At 34.6% G+C, this 23883-nt stretch overlaps 2 protein-coding genes across 3 annotated transcripts; both read right to left on the bottom strand.

The window, feature by feature from the left end:
* Positions 1-315: 315 nt before the first annotated feature.
* Positions 316-13047, bottom strand: LOC130734473 (casein kinase 1-like protein 3). Of its 2 annotated transcripts, XM_057586914.1 has the most exons (15): positions 12851-13047; positions 12721-12761; positions 11075-11144; positions 10819-10967; positions 10497-10592; positions 10300-10370; positions 9417-9478; positions 9277-9340; positions 9080-9164; positions 3398-3524; positions 2641-2714; positions 2097-2151; positions 1504-1616; positions 842-1006; positions 316-665 (listed from the first exon to the last, which is right to left on the bottom strand). In XM_057586914.1, the coding sequence occupies exons 1-14, from the start codon at positions 12924-12926 to the stop codon at positions 845-847; spliced, it is 1245 nt and encodes a 414-aa protein (XP_057442897.1). In that variant the 5' UTR covers positions 12927-13047; the 3' UTR covers positions 316-665; positions 842-844. The 2 variants fall into 2 exon arrangements, with proteins under 2 accessions (XP_057442897.1, XP_057442898.1); XM_057586915.1 differs by lacking the exon at positions 842-1006 and having other exon boundaries at positions 12851-13037.
* A 978-nt stretch (positions 13048-14025) lies between these two features.
* Positions 14026-19263, bottom strand: LOC130734474 (protein PEP-RELATED DEVELOPMENT ARRESTED 1, chloroplastic). The gene is made up of 8 exons (XM_057586916.1): positions 18724-19263; positions 16600-16668; positions 16332-16502; positions 15461-15604; positions 15093-15251; positions 14919-14984; positions 14613-14672; positions 14026-14379 (listed from the first exon to the last, which is right to left on the bottom strand). Exons 1-8 carry the CDS (start codon positions 19171-19173, stop codon positions 14332-14334), a joined length of 1167 nt encoding a protein of 388 aa, XP_057442899.1. The 5' UTR covers positions 19174-19263; the 3' UTR covers positions 14026-14331.
* Between the last annotated feature and the right edge of the window lie 4620 nt (positions 19264-23883).

The following is a 23883-nucleotide window of genomic DNA, read 5'->3' on the forward strand; positions in this document are numbered from 1 at the left end:
AGGGGTATTTTAAACTGAGTGAGGTTGTGGGAAGAAGAATAGGGGATAGTGTATTTTAGGATTTTGGGAAAAAAAGGTGGGTGTGATTTGGGGTGCCAAAATCACTTTCCTTTTACATCATTATTTCATAGTCCTAATAATGTGTAGCCAAGATTTAAGATAAACTAAATATCAAGCAATATTCCAAATATGATGACAAAGAATTTTGAGGTTTGTGTTTTTGCATCTTGGAGAAGAAATCACTTGAGAGACCGTGGTGGGCAGCTGGTTCGGTTATGGAGGAGTGATGTCTCGATTATATTGCGATGGTGTTCATAGTATAAAAAGATATTCAATTGCACACTAGACAAGAAATCGAAATTTGAGTCTTCATCAAAGTAAAACAACATGTGACTGAAAGAAGCCTCATCCATGCATGTTTGATTCGTCATAGATAAATATAATAGAGAAAACACAAATCCCCTTAGGCATCATAGCCTCCATATTTCCTCTCCCAATTAAGCTCTATAGCTAATTACCTCGAGCTTGGTCCTTGTATGATTTCAATCAACAACTAAGATCATACATTATTCTTCAATTGTGTCCAACCCTGTTAATTTTCCACTTTTTACAACTCTCGTGCTCGAAGAGATTGAAATGGCATCTTCCATGACAGTCTATTGTTTCTGTTAAAGAATGTATTTGACACTTTAAACATTTATATCTTATAAGCAAAATGAACCCTCTATAGTACATTGTAGTATTTATGATGAAATAATTTGCAATCAATATACAGGGAAATATCAATAATGAAAATCATAGTTTAAAGTTAAAATTCTGGCTATATAAATAATTTCTTTACCGACTATTTGAATGATGAAACTCGGCGCAGTGAAGGAACAAAACTTTCAAGAGCACTAGATTTATTGCCAGATACATGATCAAATTTTGAGGTTTCCATGGGCCTTTTTGGTTTTGAGAGATTATTTGTAGAGACTTTGGAAATAGATGAGTCAACATTCACAGTCTGCAAATATTGTATCCCATTCAACTAAATTGCTTCACCAAAAAATAGTGCCAATTTTGTGTGATTGAATCCACATTTAAAATTCATAAACTATGGATTAGGTAGAAACTACCACAAAAATGTTTTTTGACAAACCATTTCAAAGCTTTCACAACCAAAACAATCTATACTACCACATATAATAATTGTATCTTGCATAAATGAAAGACATCTTACATACACTTGTGGTGATAATCTATACTATTGGGTAAAACAATATTTGGATGTATTTCACTCTAATTATAGTTTCTATAATAAGTTATGTGTATGATATAGTTCTTAAGTAATTCACAGTCATTCCACATTAGTCCTCACCGGTGATAAATAATTTAATTTGAATTAGGGACTTAGCTATGGTGGAAATACTTTTTCAAAAATCAAAATGTTTTATTTCACTTATTTTATTAAATGGGGATGCAAGAAAGTCATGTTGAAATTTTGATTACAATATTTCTTACCTGAATCTTGTGATTAATATTTTGAACGTTAGGTGCCCTTATCTCCATACAAACACGTGGAGGATCACAATTGACTGATGGTCTTTCTACAGCATTTTGAATGGAATAATTTTCTGAAAAAATGAATCAAAGTAATCATAACATGTTATGTTAAACAACATTATACTGGAAATGTTATAAAGTTTTCATAATCAAGAACTTATACAGGCTTAAAGCTAAAAAAACAAATGAAAAAGATGTAAACATTTGCTATCCAAATAAACCCAATAGCATTGTGTCTTAGAATCTAATACTACTTTTTTTTTTCATGCAACAAAGGTCCATAAAAAATAATTGAAATACATATAACAACAATTATTTTCTTTTCTTTTCATTACCCCTTATATATGGGCATCAAAATATCATTCAATTCGTAACTAACAATTGTTTTCTTTTCTTTTCATTACCCCTTATATATGGGCATCAAAATATCATTCAATTCGTAACTAATTTTACAAGGAAATAATAAGGCGAAAATCGAATAAAGTTAAAAACAAATTCTTACCTATTATAGAACTTAATTTTACAATTGCATGATATAAGATCTAAGTTACCTTTATGCTTATCTACATCTAGTTGGTCAAGATCACTAAGGATAGCAATTGGAGCCTGAAAAATAGTAAGACATTTAAAAGAGAATATTATATCATATCATTACGAATTGAATGTAAAAAATAATGTTTCTAATTCCTTCATACAAATTTAACAAAACAATAATTTAAAGTAAATGATTAACATGCTACAATATATATATATATATATAAAAGAATAGTAATCTATCATGGAAAAAAGAGATAAGAGGCTTGGTGTATACTTGGTTTCACGTTTAAGTAAATTCTAACACGAATTCACGTCTCTTAAGGTATCAAATATCAACAAAGAATCTAGACCTTGACATGTTGAGTTTTATGTAGACCGGAGAAGCAAGATTTTATTACTTTGATTTCAATATGGATCCACGTTCAGTTCAACGAAAATCTAAAATACACACACAATAGTTTCCATGAAAACTTTCACCCACGAAACAAAGGGGAGGGGAAGCTGCATAAAGTAAATAAAAGAAAATTTATTTAAAATTAGGGCCAAGGAACTACGAACATTTGATTGACTTTGTAGCATTGTCTGCTGAAATTTTAGAATCGTCCAGTCAAATAAATAGTCAGACTTGTATCCTGCCAAACCAGATTTCATTACATTAACAAAGTAGATATATATAACACAGACGAGACAAAAAATAATGCACAATAATTTTAAAATATTTTTTCCTAAATACTACTAAACATTGAGAATTAAATCAAGTAACTCATAAAGTTATGACAAAACAGAAACTAAATTTTATGATTTTGGATAATGAACAATGTAAAACAATAAAAATGACAGAAGTAGTAAGATCTAAGATGGTTTTATACTCAATTAAATGCATATCCGCTCTCCTATATGGATCTTTGCAATCAATGTAAACAAAGTATGCACCAAAATGGAGATTCTAGGAACAAAATTTGGGGATGAAAAATAAATTAATCTAGAAATTTCTATACAGCTTTGAATAATCTTTAGTATGTTGCTATCAAGTTGAAACAACTAATAACTTAGGTGAGTTGGACAAAATCAAGACCCAAAATAGTAAAGTTGAAATTTACTACATACTATAATAGTTATATTTCGATTAGATATTATACTTATACAATAGATGCCGATAACAACACCAATTGTCTTATCTCATTATACGGGGTAGCTTGCTCTTACATAAATCAAACAAAACTAAAATGAAAGTTAATGCTAATTGGGCAAAAATAATCTAACCATATGAAATGACATCTTAAGCAAGGCATGGGATAAAACAATCAACTAGTACCTTTTCGGGTGAACAAATCGCGAAATAGGCCCTTCAAAAATCCATAATCTGGTCGTTGATCAAATTTTAAACAGCGACAATAATGAAAGTAAGAACTAAACTCCATCGGATATGACTTGCAAAGTACCTAAAAGCAAGAAAAATAGATTAAGAAATTTTCCCTTAGGAGGAATGACCTCAAGTTCAACCAATCAAATTATAACATAAGATATGTTGAGTCTTCAAAACTAAGATATGTTAATAATAACCCAAAAAATATATAATGTATTTCACACAAGAACCAATAGGGAACTAGAGGAAGATACAGGATTTGCTAGGTAAATCGATATACTTAGAATAGAATCCTGATATTATTCACACAAATCCTCAATTCTCAATTAAGAGATCAGAGATAAATACTAGAGAGTCTCAACCCTCTTCCTAATTCCAATTTTCCAATGATAAAAATGATGACCCAAATTCTCTCTAACCACTCTTATATTTAGGCTATATGCCTCATTAACCTTCTAACCAACTAACAAACCACTAACACTTTCAAGCTAACTAACTACTAATCATGAGTACCTATCAATACCCCCCTGAAAGCCTACCTTGTCCTCGAGGTGAAGGACATAATACAAGCCTAAAATCTAATCCAAAATTAAAAAAAAAATTACAAAAATTCTATAATCTTCTTTGTTCCTTCCCCTTTTAAGCTTTGGGTAATTAGTGTCACACTCAATAACCCAACATATTTGTTGCATAGTTGCATGTTTAAAACGACATTCCTTTTCCAAGTTGGGTCCAATCTTCACTAGGCCCAATTCCTCTAATATGAGATTAAGGATTGGCCCATTTGGTAAGTCTAAATTGTACATTCAACCCTCCAAACCCTCCTTCCTTTGTGTTCATGTCTCTCCACCCAATCACATGCCTACACATCCAGCAACGCCAAGTCACACTTGTCACCACCTCACAAGTTCGGCAGTTTAGCCGGTGACTGCTTTGCCTTCTCTAACCTTCAAGGATATGGATTCAGCAGCTTTGATGGTGGTCTCCCGATCCACTCATTCGATGTCCTTCCCACATGTAACGACTCTGCCTTTTCTACCCACAAAGACACACAAACCACTGGACGCACCATGTTGTTAGGTTGTTTAGGTGGTAATTGCTTGAGCGATCTCATCTTCCTAAACAGAAAATTGTGACTATGCCGATCCAACGGTAGAGGTGGGTTCTCCGCCCCCTTACAACCCTACCGTGAATGATGTGCCTTGTAATTTTGGGGCACCGATCCCTTCTTTCTATCACCCAACAACTTAATCCCTACGGATGTGAAGAGTTGTTATTGGAGCTTCGCAGCTGACGCCACCTTGGTCAATCCTTTATTCAACACTGGTGGCAGAGGATGCTTGTGTTTATCCATCATTGTCGGTTTCTGATGGATCCAACGATACCATCTCCTTGTAGGATCAAAGCTAAGTCTCTATTTCAAATGCTTTCTCAGCCATCCTGAAACTGTAGATGGCCCATCACTCACCTCTGTTGCCGCTAGCGTCATCTTCGTCTTAGCCTTGAGTACTTTTCTTTCCTACTTTTCCCTCTGTAATGCCTCTGATGCACTCCTTTCTTTCTTCTTCTGATTTCGCTCATCGAGTTCTCTCCACCAATCTAAAACTGTTTCTTATTCCCTCACACTATTTGTAACTCTCACAACATGCCAATGATTTTTGTCCTTGTCTTTGATGAAAATGAATTCACAAAACCTCCAGTCATATCCTTTTTATTGTTGTTTTGTTGTTTGATCTTCTTGGCTAGGGCACCACAACTAGTGCTCTGATACCGATGATAAGTACCAAAAAAATATAGAATGTATTTTCTACCATAACCTTGGAAGTTATATGAAGATACCAGATTTGTTGGGTAAATCGATATACCCGAAACAGAATCATGATATTATTCACACAAATTCCTAACTCCTAATTAGGAAATCGGAGAGAAATACAAGAGAGTCTCGACCCTCTTTCTAATTCCAATTTCCCAGTGATGCAAAAGGTGGACCCAATGTTGTCTGACCACTCTTATTCATAGGCAACATACCTCATTAATCTTCTAAACCACTAAAAAATTGCTAAAACTTCCAAGCTCACTAACTACTAACCGTGAGTACCTATCATATATATGTTTCATCCAGTTTTGCATGATTCTAATTTTAATTTGCGACTCTTAGCTTCACACATACTTAGGCTTTGCCTCCCACTAACAATGCTCCATTGTATGGTTCTCTAGTAATTATAAATCTTGAAAATTATGAATAATTCGTTTATGAACAAGCATCTATTAGGCACAACAAATCAAAATACAATGATAATACCAAAATAACTCCAAGATGAATTCTAATGTTATTATTATTATTTTAATGTATCTTCAGCTTTAGATTTGTGCAGTGTCATGACGTAAGAATTGCTTGAAAGTTTAAAATGATTGTCAATAGGTTAAAGACTATTAGTGATAACATTGTTGTCGATCTCTAGAGATATCTCTTAATCTCTTACAAGATTACGATATCTGGTACCAAAAACGAGATCAACACGCGGTAATAACTATTTTTTCATATCTCATGTGATCTCTAGAGATATCTCTTAATCTCTTTTAATATCGTAACATTACAACGAGATTAGCTTACTTGGTCTGAAATGTCAAAAAAAGAGTAGTACAGGGGCATTTCAGACATTTAACCTACCAATTTAAGGTTTTTAACAAAATCAATCATCATTCTTGCATTTACAGCCACTGTTCGTTCCACTCATATAACCTCTAGTGACCTATTTGTTACTATTGTCTTACATTTATCATAATTTGTATTGATGCTTTGTTAAATTGTTATGGCATACGTACCTTAGATTTGAATATTTGATAATTTTATGCATGGTTTTAATTGTCGTTGTTGAATGATTTGGATAATTTTTAGTACTCCCTCCGTTCCAAAATGATTGTTGTTTAAGGTAATGCACATAGTTTAAGAGCTCATTAATTGATATAAAATTTTCCTATAACACCCTATTTAAAGTTAAGATTTATTAAAGAGAGAGAATGATAGTTATTTGTTAAGTGATTGGCGAGGATTGTAATTGGTGAGAATTGGAGGTGTTAGGTGAGAGATAAAATATTAAATGAGTGTATATATGGAAGAAGATGTGATAAATAGTCTTGAAATGCTAAAACAACAACCATTTTGAAAAAAAAAAGTGAAAAGCTAAAACTACACCCATTTTGGAATGTAAGGAGTACTATTAGTGTGACTTGGTCATTATTATGGATTTAAAAGTATTATTTTTGTATGAGGTAATCTCTTACGAGATTACGTTACGATATTGCGTTACGAGATCACCTCTTTCTACGAGATTAGGTAATCTCTAGAGATTAGGTAATCTCTAGAGATTGACAATCTTGAGTGATAACACTGACTCTCTATTGTGAGTTATAGACACATGTTTAGTTAGGGAGTATGCTACTTTTTTGAAAACAACTCTCATTTTCAGTTTTTAAAGCTAAAAAACCAAAACAACTAAAAGATGTTTTTAGTTTCTGTTTTTACTTTTCAGATATTAGTTTTATAAATGTTGGAAAACATGTCATTCAAACTGTTTTCATCTTCTGAAAACTATTTTTAAAAAATGTTTCTGAAAATTGTTTTAAAAAGTGACAAACTAAAAATGCAATCAATCAGACCCTAAGAAATTAAGAGACGAGAAATTTGGATGGTTCTTGAAGGTGTGTTGAGATTCTGAATCAATGTTTATTACAGTTTATTAAAATTCCTACTGTTATAAGTTATAATTATTGGAATTAAGGGTGTAAATAGTCTGTTACAAATTTATGTGTAGTTTTTATTTTTGATTTGTTTTCATATTAATAGTAGAAGTGTTATCAGTTTTAAATTATGATTTTCTTATGTTTAAAGGATGTTATTATGAATAAAAGTATGTGAGTTTTCCGTTTATCCCTCTCTATTTCCAACATATTTCTAAATAATTGTCCTACCCAAAAATATATTTATCGGTTATTTTTCAATATAAGTATGTCCTAGATCTTCTCAATAACACTAAAAGCTTAGATGTTAAGCTATTGGAATTCCAATGGAAAAAATCACCAAATTGTTGGTGAAGAAATCCATAAGTAGTTGACAAAGCTTTACATTAGAGGCTGGTATGGAAACTCCTAAATCTAGAACACACAAACCAAAATTAGCATATTTTATTAGCATTATTTACCTTAAGGGTTAAATATGTTTTTCATCCCTGAACCTACCTTGAGCGAGTTTTGGTTTTCGTCTCTCGTATGTGTAACTTATGAAAAAGACCCTTGGACTTAAGGGAAATAGTTGTACATTTTTTATATTTAATTTTTTGTAATGATTTTAAAATGTTTAAATTTAAATGAAAAGGGAAAAAATCCACATCACCTCATTAATTGATGTGGCACTGCCATGTAGCCAATCGTGACAAATAAGCACGGTGATCAACACCACCCCTCCGACAGGGACCAATCCCGACTATTTCTCTTAAGTACATGGGCCTTTTTTGAAAATTACGCCACTGAGGGACGAAAATCAAAACTCGCTCAAAGTTCAATTACAAAAAACATAACCCTTACCTCAATATCCCTGTAGAAAGAGGTACATGAGTAAAAACTTATTATTCAATGTATACAATGATACTCATTATGTAGGTTTGATTACTTATAGGAAATCAACCTCCTGCTATAACATAGAATATTCTAAGAAGAAAATCTTGTGATCAAGTATTAAGAAGAAGAACAAAGTTCTAAGGTATTGTGCTAATGCTAAATTTAGAGTTCTAGCATGAGAAGTTTGAGTGTGGATGAGGATCATTATGAGTGAATAAAACAGCCAATAAATTTTTTTTTGAAAAATAAAGGTCAATGAACGCATTGCATATAATCTAGTACAACATTAAAGGTTAAGTACATCGTAATTGAAAAAAAAAAACTTCAATAAATAAAAACCAAACGATTGATCACCAAAGCAAATTTCCCTTGAAGACATGAATTTGTAGATGTAATGGCTAAAAGAATCAATTGTTACGAAATATTTTCTCAAAATATGAAGGTGAAATCTATCAAAGTCCTACTCCCCATTGTTGCTTATAAGTTACATATTAAACTCCTGCAAGACTATTTTGTAACAACAAATAAGGAATTAGCATCATTCCCGTTTTGGTTTAAAATAGATTGGCGTCACAGTAAAGAGAAATTTATACAACAGACTAATTAACATAGCATATATTTCAGCAATAATCGGTTAATAGAAGTGTTATAAAGAAGGCTACCTAAAAAGAGATTAGATAAACTAGCTTTAGAACCAGTGTGTATTTCATCATTGGCGAACAAGAAGTGACTTCTTTCTTTCATGGACTAAAGTGACCGACTAAGTATCTTTCAGATACTAAAATGATGGTTTACTCCAACAAATTTCTTGAAAATAATATTCATGTGTTGTTTAACTTAAATAAATTAAAACAATAGAAAGAGTGTATGGGAAAGGAAAGTCTACCAAGTCAAACTCCATTCAAGTTTCTAGCTAATTTTTGAACAATAAATGAGTCGTAAAATCGTTCATATAAGTTTTGGTGAAGGAAAAAAATAAGTATAAGTAACAAATGATAAAATTTGTGTGTATACCTCAATGGAAGTTGATAACTTGGTTTGACAAAGTTTTTCAAATTTTTGCATTTTGGTGGCAGCTTGTAGACCCTGCCAAGGAAGGCTAAAATAGAACCAAATGGTCAAGCTACATCAACCTGAAAATCCTAAGTAACAAACATCAATTTTAAAAAATCAAGAAGGGATAAAAGTACAATTAGTAGGATGAGACATACCTTCCTCTTATAAAATACATAAGAACATAGCCAAGAGACTCCAAATCATCTCGACGACTTTGCTCTAAAGAAGTAAAAGTAAAATTGAGGAAAAATTGTTGGTTACAATCTATAGACCATAAACAAGAAAAACAACTCACCAATTCCTCGGTGAGTATTGCAACTTGCATAGCGTGCAGTTCCTGTTAAGTTTTTGTTCTCTCTGGATGAGTTTATCAAGGTTAAAACAAATAATAAGCAACAATAACCTGCCTTGCTAAAATTAAACTTGCAAAGTACAAGTCACACTAAATGACTAAATCAAAATTCTTTGGGAAAAAGAGTTGTTAGAAATCAAAGCTATATACTTAAACTTTGAAGTTTTCATTTGATCAACAAAATATGCATTTACTTCTAGAAGCAAAGAGACTAATTATTTTCTTAATATATTATTTGGCTTATCTAAAAAAATTAAAAAAAGCAAAATTACTATATATGGATGAATTTGAAAGTCTACGGAAGTACAAACATTTACCAGCATAGTCTTTTTTTAAAGAAATTTACCAGTATAGTCTTAAAAGCTTACATGAGGATAAAAATGAGTCATAGAGAGCAGAGGATTTTTTTTTAATTTTAATCCTAGTGTTATTACCCAAAACATATACAATTTGAAAGTTTCACACCCATTTCCTCTAATATACTATCCTTTATATACTCTAATTTGGTATATATTTTATATCAAGTCCACCATCATTTTTAAAACAATTAATCTTTTGTAAATCTGCAAACTAATAAAGAAACAAGAAGAAACCATTAAATTTAGTTAACATCTCATCATGCAAATGAGAGAAATCTGTTTTTCATCCAGAGAAATGATCTAAAAAAGAAAGATTTCTCATCGTTTATTTTCACAAATTGAAAGAATATCACAGGTAGTTATTTATGTTCGAGTGACTACAAAACCTTACAACATAAACATCACACAATAAAGTAAGAGCCAAAACAAGAAAAGATTAAAATAAAATTGTACACATAATCTCATACCTGTAAGGGATATGCTTGTTTGTATTAGGGTCCCTATATCCTTTTGCAAGTCCAAAATCAATCATATTAACCTGTGAGTGTAACATATTGCTGAAATTCATATATAACATGCCTATAACATTTGCAGCAAGAAGGAATTACCACATTTGTAAATTATCCACATTACTTAGCCAGTGAGTTAATGTTAATTAAGCTACCTGGTTAGCTTTCCTCCCAAGACCCATAAGGAAGTTATCTGGTTTCATATCTCTATGCAAGAATCCCTTGGAATGCAAATACTCTGTCCTAGTAAGCTGTAGTCAAATAAATATAACAAACTCAATTTTAAATTCATGTGTTAAATAATTCCCATTGAAGGAAGTTTAATGTAAATAGATGGAATGTTAAGGGATAAAACTGTTACAATAACATGCAGAAAATATGATCATATTCATATCCAAAGTGCAATTGAAAAGCATCTAGGAAATGTTTTCCTTCATGGAAAACTAAGAAACTACTCCAAAATGAATCAATAATTACCATCTGATCAGCCAACATCAAAACTGTTTTTAATGAAAACTTCCCACCACAGTAGCATAAGAAATCTTCAAGATTCGGTCCGAGAAGTTCAAGAACGAGAACATTGTTATCTCCATCAGTACCACACCATTTCATTCTCGGAATACCACCTGCAAATCCATGACTATGAGGAATCAGAAACAATTAATAAAATACATGGAAAAAGTCAGAAGAGTATTTATATTTCACATATGTAAGTATTTCTGTCATAACTTACATCCTCCTTGAAGAATACTATATAACTTGCCCTCATACAGTAACTGCGGATGTGTAGTTTTCTTGTTCTCCTACAAAACAAGTTGATGGACGTTATAAGTCACATCCATATATCATATATATTACTCCAAATGTTTCAAAATAATTGTCAAGAAATTAAAAAAAAACATATATATTCAAAAAAAAAAATGTGTTTTTTATTTATTTCTGGTTGTTAACTTTTTTAAACATATTATTTGTTTTATATTTTATCCTTTAAAATGTATTTTTATCTCTCCTCATTTATTATTCTCATAGGGGTATTATATGGAAAATCATCAATCGAATTTCCTTAAATTTTAAGTTGACATTTATTATGAAATAATTTTATTTATCTAAGAGCATCTCCAATGCTAGTTCTTAGCACTATTCATGTGGGCCCGTATTGCCACATGTGCTTAAGCAACTCTCAAAGCAATTTTGCTCAAACCATGAGTTTTTAGTTCTTAGTTCTTACCACTATTCATTTGGTCCCACCAACCACATTATTTATACTTTTTATTTTCATAAAATAATAAAACAAAACTCATTAAGTAATAAAGTAATTTGTATGAGAGAGAAAAAATAATTTTTTATGCTAAGAACTCAAAAAGTAAAACTCCTTATATAAGAACTGAGTTCTTATTTTTAAGAACTAAAAACTCTATGTCAGCACCTCCAATGGTTAAGAACTCAATTTCTAGTTCTTAACTAAAAAATTAAAAAATAAGAACTAAGAATTTTGCATTGGAGATGCTCTAAGTTGACAGTTATTTTGAAACGTAGGGAGTAGAATGCAAAGGTATCAAAAAGAGAGGTTCTTGTTGTTAAAGAATTTAATACACTTTATTAAATGCTTCCAATTACTTCAAAAATTATCTTGTTTATAAGTCACTTTTAACTAATTCTCTTGTTGTTACTATTTTTGTCTTTAATTTTCTCTTCATGTATTAAGGGTTGGGGTACCTCTCTATTTTTTAATACAATTTGGCTTATCAAAAAAAACTTTTAACTAATTCTCTTTGATTAAGAAAAGTGGTTACAATAAATGAATTTGCAAAAAAAAATTATTAATTTGCATAAATTACTCTTATTTAAAAACTTACAAATTTACTTAACTTCTGTCTATACTTTAATTATGTTTAATTTCTCATGAATTTTATTTCTCCAAGTTAATAAATTTTCAAAAACTAATCATCTTTCATATTAAATATGAGGATAAAATTAGAAAAAAATGTATTTAATGTTTTGTAAATATTAAGGTGAGTTATATTTCAGAATTAAAAAGAAAACTTTGATTTCAGAATTAAAAAAAGAAAAAACTTAGATTAAGTTCTTAAAATCTATTTCCATTAAGTTCTCTATCCAAACATTGACCAGTAGATTTTATTTCTAAAAACAAATGTCAATCACTTGATATAAATTTTGTCCTAAAAATGACTTATAATTAAAAATAGAGAGAGTATTTGTGTTTTAAAAAAATAAATGCTTTCCTTTTTACTAAATACCTTCTACTTCTCTTTACTTCATCAACACCCTAGAGGTGTCGACAAAGAATTGATGATTTTCAATTAAGTTCCCTTAAAATTAAGATTATGAAATCATTAAAACTACAAAGAATTGACTCACCATCTTGATGGCCACAATCTCAGAAGTGTCGACATGCGACCCTGGTAAAGGCAATATAACAAACACATGTTGAACAAAAATGAATAAATTACTAAAATTAAAATGAAAACTGAATGTTCCTGATCCTGACCAATATAAATTTCACCGAAGGATCCACTACCAATTTTGCGACCGACTTTATACTTTCCTCTGATAACTCTCTCCATGGAAACTGAACCAATGCAATGGCAATAGCAATGGCAGTGTTGAATTGGCTATGTGAAGTGAAGCTCTCTATCTAGCTAGCTAGGAAGAAAGTGAGAAAGCAAAATAGTAACATTTGCTGTCTGAGGTTGTTGCTCTGCGTTGGGTTGGAATTTATGAGAAGAGAATAGATAACGTGTTGTGGTTAGCTTTGATGATGTGGACTGACAAGTCCAGGTTGCGTAAGGTTTGTCACCTTGTCCAAAGAACAAACAAAATGCCTTTTTTTAACTTTTTATAATGGAGCTTTTTTTGTCATGGTTCATAGATAGTTTTAGCCTTTTAGGATCCATTGCACTTTTATTTCCTCACTTTAAGCGAATGTGTAAACCCACCCCCGTGTATTAAAATGAGTGATTTGGATCCTTAATATTAGAATTTAGGAAGTCTAACTCAGCCCAAAAGTTAGTTTAATAGTTAAGGTTTGCATTTTTATATGAGTTATATTGGTCATATCTCTAGTCAATCTGAGACTTCTCAACACATCATTTCACGCCGAAAGCTAGAAATCGGAATTTACAAAAATGAACATCAGTATATGGCTCCTCTACGGGGCACACTTGCTTGTAATGTGTCTAGACTTTTTATTGGTAGAACAAGAAAGAGTTTTTGAGGAATAAAAATCTTCTTGTTCTTCATTAACATATGGCAGATTCATCAAAAGGGGATCTGCTTGTTCCAAGTATAATGCTAATGTCTTCCTGTCCTTTTGTAAATTTAGCAATCTCATTTGTCAGTTCCACGGCCTTCTTTTAAAGTCTTTCAACTTATTGAGAGGGTTTCTTTCGGATTGATTTATTTGAGGTGAATAATGTCTTCATAAGAATTTTATTGGCATAGCACACATTTTTGTTTCTTTCTAAAAAAGCCTTATAAACATCATGAAGACGTGAAAGATGTCTGTAGTTGACTCTAAATGTAAAAGTAAATTTGAATATGCAACTACTTAATGAGTGTTTAATTACACATTATCACAAGGTAAAAGATCTGATTGGAGAGTGGATGACCATCGGTTCAAAGATCTAATTCCAGAGATTCAAAGCTTTACCTCAGCAGCAAAACTATCATGTAAAATAAATATTTAACTAAGCAGAACTATGGGAAATGTCACAAATCACGGTTTAAGTGCATCACGCTCAAACCAGAAGCCCAAAGCAAAGTTCAAAAATTCTAATGTCTACTGTTCTTTTTCAACTCATATATAACAAATTACATTATTCATTTTGCTTAGGTTCTAATGTTTTATAACAACCTGTAATGCTATCCCTATAAACAGCCTAACTTTTGGCAGCACAAGGCTAAAGAGTGGATACAGAATGGACCACCTTCGTTCATAACAAATAAAATTATATGGAGAGAGGGAGAGAACTAGCTAAATGCTATCTCCTGAAGCACTTGAAGTGTCTTTTGATGAACCTGGAACCAAAGAAAGACACAAGAGAAACAAGTCATTCAGTGAATCTTCGAGATAATATAAAATTCCAAAAAGATAAAAAAAAAACATAAAATTCTAGAAGCTTGCGCATAAAGTTAAAAATATATATTTTTAATAAAAGTGGTGCTTATATTTCCAATAGGGTAACGTATAAACAGCACATGATATTGAACATAGGAAAACTTATGATTCTCATAAGAGATAGAAAATTTACCCATTCTAGATGTTGTGCAGTGATGCCAGAGTCATTTCCCGCATATATACCAGACAAGACCTGGTAAGCCATGAATCAAAAAATATCAATTAGAACTGCATACACTGGAAAAGAAGATCACTCAAATCAACTTAATCACGCTGTTAAACAACAACTTAGGGAAAAAATATCACAGTACAATAGTATTGGGTCCCAAGAGGATGAAATTTTAAACTGAACCAAGTATTTTGCAACTTCAAGGAATTCTCAACCCGCTACGCTTCAGAGCAAACTATTCAACTGAAATAAAAAGGGACATAGCATTACCTTAGAGACAGTCTCAAGAAACATGCCAGGGCGTACTGGATGTGGCTTCCGTCCTGTCACACTAGCCTGGATATCATGGCAAGTTAAATAATAAATATGCTATTCAGAGACTATGACTTGTTTGTATAACACAGTAACTAGCTAAGTAATACACATCCATCCAATTCAACCCACCCTTCCAGCAATTCCACTTGTAACCCTATGTGTGGTGTCATCTTCATCGCTCCGGCCAGAGTTGTCTGCACCTTCATCTTTTCCTTGCATTACATTTCTTATCATTCCAAGCACGACTTTCCCAGGTTTTAAAGCCACCAATTTGGTTAAGAAGTTCACCTGCGCTACTAACAGTCACGCCGATGATATTTTTACAATGAATAGCATTTTGGTTTACTTTTAGATGTCCACATGTCCACATGTTGTGGACATTTCCATGCCCTTTTAGCAACAGAAATAATCAGGTGAAATTGACACAAAAATGGGTAAAATTTCACCAGAAGTAAAACCATATTAAGGTCAAACATGAAAACTACACATCAACATACCTCAGATTGAGGTAGAGTACTTAATCCACGGTCATTTCGTTCATCCAAAATCCCCCCTCCCATCATATCACGAGCTTCTTCTCTGATCAAAACAAGCCTTGCCAGAAGTTTTCGATCAGGCACAGCAGGACGAGTTTCCATTGTCTACAAACATAGTTCACCACAAGACTATTAACCAAACACACATATTATCTAGAACTCATGAGATTTACTTGTCAATATTCAAGATAGAGGGAAAAAAAATTCACTCGATTGAAAAAATAATGGAAGTACTTGAACATTTTAGAGTACTTCTAGGAGAATGAACAATACAAAAGAAAGACAGCTCTTGAAAGACCGACATAATTTTAAAAATAATGAAAATTGATGGAAAACGAAAACTATTGATGTATTGTAAATAATGTAAATGGTACAACTCTAGGATAGAGTAATTCCTATCTTCCTTTTTCCAGTTTTCCTCTATTCTGTTTCACTGTGATATTATTTCAGTTATTATGGCCTTTATTTCCTTTTTGTTTTTTGAAAGCCAATTAAAAGGATTACTAGAAAGGTATGATTGGAAAAATATTATTACTTGATAATACTTAGTAGTACTGAAACTGTGAAGAAACATAATATGAGATCAAATCTAATTTATTCTCATCCATTTGGATTGATAGCAGACATCAGCATATGACATGTCAAATGGAAAAAATAAAAGGAAACTGAATACTGGAAGAAAAAATCTAATTTATTCTCATACATCTTTTATAAATTACATTTTACTAACCACAGTCAGATAGATGCCAACTGCCATATATGAGACGTTATAAAGTTCAAAAGTCAGCAAGATCCAGGTAATTTATATAATGCTTGAAATTTCTATAAATACCTCTACTAAATCATCAGCTTGGTTAGCTATGTCATTAAGATTTGCCCCTGGGATGTGAATCTTCAAGTCATTTTCGCCTTTAAAAACTCCACCACCGGCTGCAACTCGGCGTAGTAATTCATGTCTGCTTTCCTTTAGGGGAGTTCTACATAGAAGACCAATTACTTGAACCTAAATGACGAGGGGAAGTATTGAACATTGATATTCAAAATATAAGTTGGAACCATTCTTAAATCAAAAATATGATCAAGACATTTAAAGAACTTACATGGGGCGGACATTTTTTTGTTAGATGTGATAATACAGTCTCTTTGATAACTTCCAACAGTGACTTGCGCTGAATGGAAAGAGATAAGCGGTTATTTCCTACCCACAAAATAATGACAGTGTTTTTTGCTAAAAGAGTATTAAATTATGGGATAGAGGTATCATTTAGAGGGCTTGAGGGATAGCCAGATGTACAATATCCTTCTCTTGATATGATCAAATAGGAAGAACCAATAAGTGTGTGCATGTATGAGTACAAGTAAGTTGCATCAATTGCAGTATGACACCCATTATGAAAACAAAGAAACAAAAGCAGAACAGTACGAAATAAAATAACATGAAACAAAAACCATTAGTCTGTTCCCAATAATGTGTCGCCCAGTTTCATTTAAACAAATTAGATTCAAAGACTCAACCTCATGAATTTTCTTCTGTCACGGTTGTCTCCTCCTCCTGCTCTGCATTTTCTCTTTTCCTTCCATTTTGCTTTATTTTAAATCGATACTAAGCATTCCTTTTGGGACTTAGATGAAAGTTCAAAGCCCTACTAGTTCATTTTCTCTTTTAGGTGATCTTAGCATGGCTTCTAGAATTGGGGATTGCTCTAAGGAGAAGGAAACACTACCCACTCAAAAACTAATTTGTTTATGTTCATTAAGGTATCGGAACAACCAGAAAAATTCGATGAGTCTACAGGTTTGCAAATTTCTGTACCTTATTTTTAACATTACCTATTCTAATAAATTTGTGAGACAATAAAAATCATTTTCTTGGCAATCATTAACTTATAAAGTTTCTAACTCTCGTGCACACATTTCATTGACTCTATTTTGGCTATGTATGTAGATTTCGTACTCGCATTAGGTATTCAAGGGAATAAAGCAATCCTGCATTATTTTGTTTCCCCTTCTTCTTCATCATGGTCGTCAAACTTGTGACTCAACTCATTGGATCATAAGAGTCTACGCATTATGGCCTTCCAAGCAATACTGAACTTGCAAAATGGTTATGTTCCGGAATGAACACTCAGAAAGGGTATAGGCCTCAAACCCTAGCAGAGAGGGTGTGCTAATAACCTAATCCTTTTTTAGATAAAATGCCAAAAGTCTTTTACAATGATGTCAAAGTCCCCTTTTATTGGGAGGTTACACGGAGCCCTAATTCTTTCACTAACAGAGCTAGTTGAGCCTTAATGCCCTCGGCCCAATTCCCTTACACCTCTCGACCGCCACTGGCGATCACCCTAGGTGAGACCAGGGTTGTTAATGGCAGATAGCGTAGTGTAGCGGCAATCCCAAAAAATGCTATTTCGAGCGCTATTGCGGCGCTATAGCGGAAAATAGCGCAAATAGCGGTGAATAGTGGAGTAGCGGTGAACCCCCAGGCCTCTACGCTATAGGCTATTGCGCCGCTATAGCGCGCTATTAACAAGCCTGGGTGAGACCCTAATCTACCTAAGTCTTTTCCTTCGCCACTAGCGGTTCCGCTTTACATGATCTTCCTTGTCCCTGGGCACTTCCTTGTCCCTGGGCAAGTCCCTCTAGGGGATGGGGGTCTCGCCCAGTCCAGGTTAACTCATGTAGGATCACCACTCTAAATCATTGAATCATAGGATTGTTCGCCCCAAATCAAGTTTGCAGCTGGAAACAAACTGTATCAGGTCACATAACCTAGTTAAAAACAAATCATATTTTCCTATGTTCAAATCCCAAAATCTTGTTGCACAACCCTTGACTCTACTCTACCTGCTATTCCGCTTGCCAATCTCATTCCTAGTTTGCCTGAAACCCATCTCTTCCTTCACTCTTCTAGTTTCTCCCTAGTGTCTAGTTCGCACTTCTAATCCTTGTTCGACACAATGTAGTTGGACTTGTGCATTGTCCGCAAGCCCAATGGACTCTTGTATGTGGGCATGTTAGAAATATAACAAAAAACCATTCATGTGTGAACCCAACAACATAAGCTTTTAGGATAGTTTGTTGATGAAACTTCAAATTAATTTAAGTTTGTGCACCAATCACAGGTTGATTTTACATAAAATGTATACAAATCTATAAGGAATGGAACATAACATAAAATGAATCAAGTTTTTTTTTTTTAAAGTGGTATTTAAAAATGATACTACCTTATCATCCTGGTCTTGCTCAGCAAGCTGAATCATGTAATCAAGAGCCAACATGAAATCAGACTCCATCTGATCAACTCTCTTTCCAATAACTCCTTGAGCAGCGAGCTCCACTGCAACTTTCTCAGATTCTTCTTCTTGAATATCCATTTCTTCCAAAAGGGTAATCATTTCCTGGAGAACAGAGATGACTTGTTCACCTCCATTGAGAAGTGCCTCACGCTGGGCAGAAGTATCAATATCTGGTTCATTCCGGTGGTGGAGTTGTTCCTCCGCGGCGTAACCGCCACCCACTTCGTAGCTGAAGACAATGATTCTCTTGGGTTGTTGCTGCTGCTTCAACTGAAGCTGGTGGTGGCGGTGGTGGGAGGGAGTTAACGTTCGACAAGGGAAACCGAAGAGGTTTAGAGGAGGATGAGTGTGTGAGATAGAGAAGCAGCAAGAAAACATTTCGTGACACCGGAGGATAAGATTTTGTTCTACGAAACCCGTCTTAGGGGGGCCTTCTAGCGGAACCTGCAAAGGATTTTTTTTAAAGTTGCACAAACCCATTTTGACCTCCATATGTTGTTGTTTCTTTTTTAAAAAAAAAAGCTTTCTTATACTTTGGCCCATAACTAATATGATTTCTATATTGACACTAGAATCATATTCCAAATTAATTCAAAGTTGGCCCTAGTGTTTTGGGAGAAGATTCGGTGGTTGTGGCGAAGGGGAGGAGGTTGAGGGGAGAGGAGGTGGAGGAAGGGAGGAGGAGGGGTCCTAATATAATTTAGGATAGATTTGGATCAAATTTGAATAATTTTTTTTAAAGAAAAGAATTGACTTGCTCCTCTACCTATGATAATAGGTAAATAGGTCATTGTGAAACTTTGCACAAGTATTTGTTGTGCATGCTAAAGGCGCCCATGTTTTGGCCCACATACTGAAGCGCGTCCCTTGTTACTTCTTACCCAAGTGTTGTGTGAGGTAAAAACTAGGTCGGAGCATCGGGCAGGTTCGAGCTAATTTCAGCCCACTTGACCAAAACTGAGATGTGTATGACTTGATTTGTAATCAACCGTGGGTGGGTCTCTGTTTTCTATGACACTCGGGGCCGACGAGGGCGGGGAGTGATCGTCGGTGCAATGACACACGGACAAGGAGCGGCTCCTGGCAGGCAAAGGGACACATAAATGGACGGATCTTCCACCCGAAGAAGAGGTATTCTGAGGCTGTATAGGTATGGGACTATACAGTTGAGGAGGGCATAAAAGACTTGATTGGTACTGTTCATGACAACAAGTACCAGGAAGTTTTCCCAGGAAGCGCGTAAGTGAGAACAAAGCGCGCTGAAAAGACTCATGTTGTTAGTGTGAGGTCAGTCGTCATATCAGGATGTTACAAAAGGTATCAGAGCCGACCTCTCCCACTACGGTGTGCTTTGGGGACGAACCAAGCGGATGCTAGTGGGCCTGTGATACCCGGGGCCAACGAGGGCGGGGAGTGATCGCCAATACAATGAGGAACGGACAAGGAGCAGCTTCTGCAAGGCTTCTAGGCAGAGGGACGCAGAATGAACCGATCTCGCACCCGAAGAAAAGGTATTCTGAGACTGCATAAGTATGAGACTATACAGTTGAGGAGGGCATAAAAGACTTGATTGGTACTGTTCATGACAACAAGTACCAGGAAGTTTTCCCAGGAAGCGCGTAAGTGAGAACAAAGCGCGCTGAAAAGACTCATGTTGTTAGTGTGAGGTCAGTCGTCATATCAGGATGTTACAAAAGGTATCAGAGCCGACCTCTCCCACTACGGTGTGGTTTGGGGACGAACCAAGCGGATGCTAGTGGGCCTGTGATACCCGGGGCCAACGAGGGCGGGGAGTGATCGCCAATACAATGAGGAACGGACAAGGAGCAGCTTCTGCAAGGCTTCTAGGCAGAGGGACGCAGAATGAACCGATCTCGCACCCGAAGAAGAGGTATTCTGAGACTGCATAAGTATGAGACTATACAGTTGAGGAGGGAATAAAAGATTTGATTGGTATCACTCATGACAACAAGACGCATCTTCTTTTCGGGAGCCCAACTCATAAAAAACTTCATGGTTAACTGTGCTTGCCTTGGAGCAATATTGGGATGAGTGATCTCCTGGGAAATTTTCTCGAGAAGCGCGTAAGTCAGGACAAAGCACGCTGAAAAGACTCGTGTTGTCAGTGTGAGGTCAGTCATCAGATCGGAATGTTACATTTTCGGAATCAGGCTATGTCGTGTGGTAGGTTATGCTGGTGGTTTGGGGGCAAATTTGGCCACCACCAATCAAAGAAACGATACCCAGGAAAAAAAAATAGAGTAGAGCATGTGAAGTACTATTAAGCAGAAAGCAATACAAAGATAACAATCAACTAAAAGTATGTAGCAAGATAAGGCTTATGTATATTGAGTTTCACCTTATGAGTAAGGATATAGTACTTGGGAATTTTCCGAACTTGCTTTATTCTTCTTTGTCTGTCATGTTTGTGTCAACCCATGTGCACCAAAGATCTGGTCCTTTTTTGTCTTGATTTAGGAACCATAATCCAAACTTTGTTTCTTTCATATTGATTTGGCTCTTCCTCTATTGCTTCAGTGCACCTTTCAACTTTCATCCTTCATCTTTTTAAGATTGATCTTCAGACTTCAATTTTTAGATGAGTGTTGAATAATGAAATCTACCTTGTTTCTTAAGGAATCACCAAAGTTTTGAGGTATGATTATACTTTATCTTTGCCATTAGTAGATGGGGTGATTCCAAGAGTCGTAGCAAAATATCCAGATCAAAAGAGTTCATATGAGATAGATATGGATCTTGAAGTTTGATCTTTAAACATTTGAAGTTTCCTCATGAGCCATTGTTGAGGCATCTCAGATGTTCTCGGTAGTAGATTACTTGCGTACGTTCTCATATTCATATTCACTTAATGAGAATATGAGAAAGATATTTTCTTTTGCATTGATTTGATTATGATATATATGTTCTCAATTTGCTTCATTTGCAATGGCATAGTCTCTTTTGCTCCACAATTTGCAGCTTGTGAGCTCCACAAGCAACTTCATTCTTTCTTTCCAGTAGGTGTAGTTGTTGTTCTTGGGGAGAGGGATTTTGATGGTGGATTTGCCGCTCATGATTGATGTATGTTAGTTGTCAGCCATTGGATCTTCTCTATATCTATTAAGATGTCAACCAAGAGCGAGACTCTAAAACCAATTGAGACTCTAATACCAACTAAAGTTAATCATAGGGACACAAGAAGGGGGTCTAATTGTGTCTGATAGGACACCAGATATGAGGATTAATGAGTGGGGGTGGGGCTGGCAGGATTCCCTTGATTAGTGGGATTCAATTTATTAGGGGGGATTTCTTTGATCAGTGGGATGGGGTTATTAGAGATTTTTTTTATAGGCAATAGAAAATTTATATTGAAGCGAAGTACAATGGGTACTTCAACCCAATACAAAAAGAGAAAGAGCACAGAGAAGATACAATAAGACATTAGCCTATTGATAAAATGGTAAAGAACCATTTACTAACCCACCACCAACCCCTCCAAGGAAGAGAGATCAAAGGAAGAGGCCTCATTAAAACCTTACTAGGGAAAACCCCTTTGGGAAACCTAGTGAAGAAAAAAGAGTATCTCTTACTAAGATAAAAAACGACCCTTCCAAGGAGTAATATAATAAACACTAAATAGAGTACAATTACAACTCAAGCTACTGCCCCTACACCAAACCAAATCTGCTTAATTGATAACACCAACCATTGCCTTCAATATAAATTCCAGAGAGCCAAAATAATATGTAGAGTACTCCAAGAAAAGAGCAGCGTCACCACCAACCTTGAAAATATTCACCAAGCCAAAAATAAAACATTTGACTTGCATCTCTAAAGCCAAAAACCACGATCCACCTGAAATAAAGCAAACACACAACACAGCATAGCAAGATAGCAAAAGAAGTCTCCTCCACCACTGTCCTCAATATATACTCCAACAAATAGTTAAAGTGCTAATGGAAGTGATCACCATAATAACCTTCATTACTTGCAGCCACCAAATCCCAAAGCCTTGGCACCAATGAAGCAGCCAAAGAAAACACCAGCAGTATTATACTCAACAAAGATAGAAGTCATAGAACAAGCCAAACCCCCTTCCTATCAAAACAAATCCTCCTTTGAAGTTGCCCTCCAATTGCCCTCTATTCACCATAAAGCAACAATTTAGCATCCACAGTCAGCCATCAAAAAGAAAAAACCACAGCCCTATGTTGTACTATAAATTGGAAGAGCCACATATGAAACTCCATTAAGGTCACGAGCCTCCCTATAGTATACAGTAGATATAGCACCAAGGAACACCAGCCAAGAAACACAATAACAGGTCCCATAGTCAATCTGAATGAGCAAAAAAAATATCCCCTTTGCTACATTAACTAGCCTCACGCTCACCACCAAAAAATAACACCAACACTCAACAATATACCAAGATGACAGTTTTTCAACTAATGCAAACAGCAGACCAGAAAAGACCACTAGCAAATAATCCCACCCTCCACTCAATTCATCAATTGAATACAGTATGCAGGTTGAGAAACCCAGTCATAATGTGACACCAAAGAACATTTTCCCTTCACCTTCAACCATAACCAAGACCTGAACTGTATTAATTCAACAATTCTGTCTACACTCACCTCCTCCCCTCTAAAAACAGCACCATTTCTAAAATACCATATTGCACCCACAGTAGCAATCCAGATCAAGGCCATAGTTTTAGAACAAGACATTGTCCCCTGAAACGCACAGAATTGTGAAAAGTTTGCAATAGGCTCCTGCTGCAAGACTGTGGACACACCAAGCCAGTTGCAAATTCTCATCCAAACCTTCCAGCTTACAATACAACCAAAAAACAGATGGTGGCAATTTTCCTCCTCACTCAAACATAGCCCACACTCCACACCAGAATTAGGAGGTAAAGCATTCCTATGTACCAAATCTGCCTTCGTTTGAATTCTATTGAGAAGGATCCTCCAAGCCAGAGCAATAGAGTTAGAAGGATTGAAGATAATTAGTATTAGTGTTATTTTATATATTAAAAATAAATATGTGTAGCCTATGTGGCAGCTAGGTTATTTTAGGTTAATCGGG

Source organism: Lotus japonicus, chromosome 1 (assembly GCF_012489685.1).
Source record: "Lotus japonicus ecotype B-129 chromosome 1, LjGifu_v1.2".
Taxonomy (NCBI): domain Eukaryota; kingdom Viridiplantae; phylum Streptophyta; class Magnoliopsida; order Fabales; family Fabaceae; genus Lotus; species Lotus japonicus.

Excerpts from the sequence above, each read along its gene's own strand:
- LOC130734473 (XM_057586914.1), bottom strand. The coding sequence starts at position 12,926 with ATGGAGAGAGTTATCAGAGGAAAGTATAAAGTCGGTCGCAAAATTGGT. Across the intron at positions 11,145-12,720 it reads AGATTGTGGCCATCAAGATG|GAGAACAAGAAAACTACACA; the intron begins GTGAGTCAATTC and ends CTTGTTTTGTAG. Across the intron at positions 10,371-10,496 it reads TTGGGAGGAAAGCTAACCAG|GTTAATATGATTGATTTTGG; the intron begins GTAGCTTAATTA and ends TTACACTCACAG.
- LOC130734474 (XM_057586916.1), bottom strand. The coding sequence starts at position 19,173 with ATGTTTTCTTGCTGCTTCTCTATCTCACACACTCATCCTCCTCTAAAC. Across the intron at positions 15,252-15,460 it reads GTACTCTACCTCAATCTGAG|GTGAACTTCTTAACCAAATT; the intron begins GTATGTTGATGT and ends TTAGTAGCGCAG. Across the intron at positions 14,673-14,918 it reads TTCTTGAGACTGTCTCTAAG|GTCTTGTCTGGTATATATGC; the intron begins GTAATGCTATGT and ends ATGGCTTACCAG.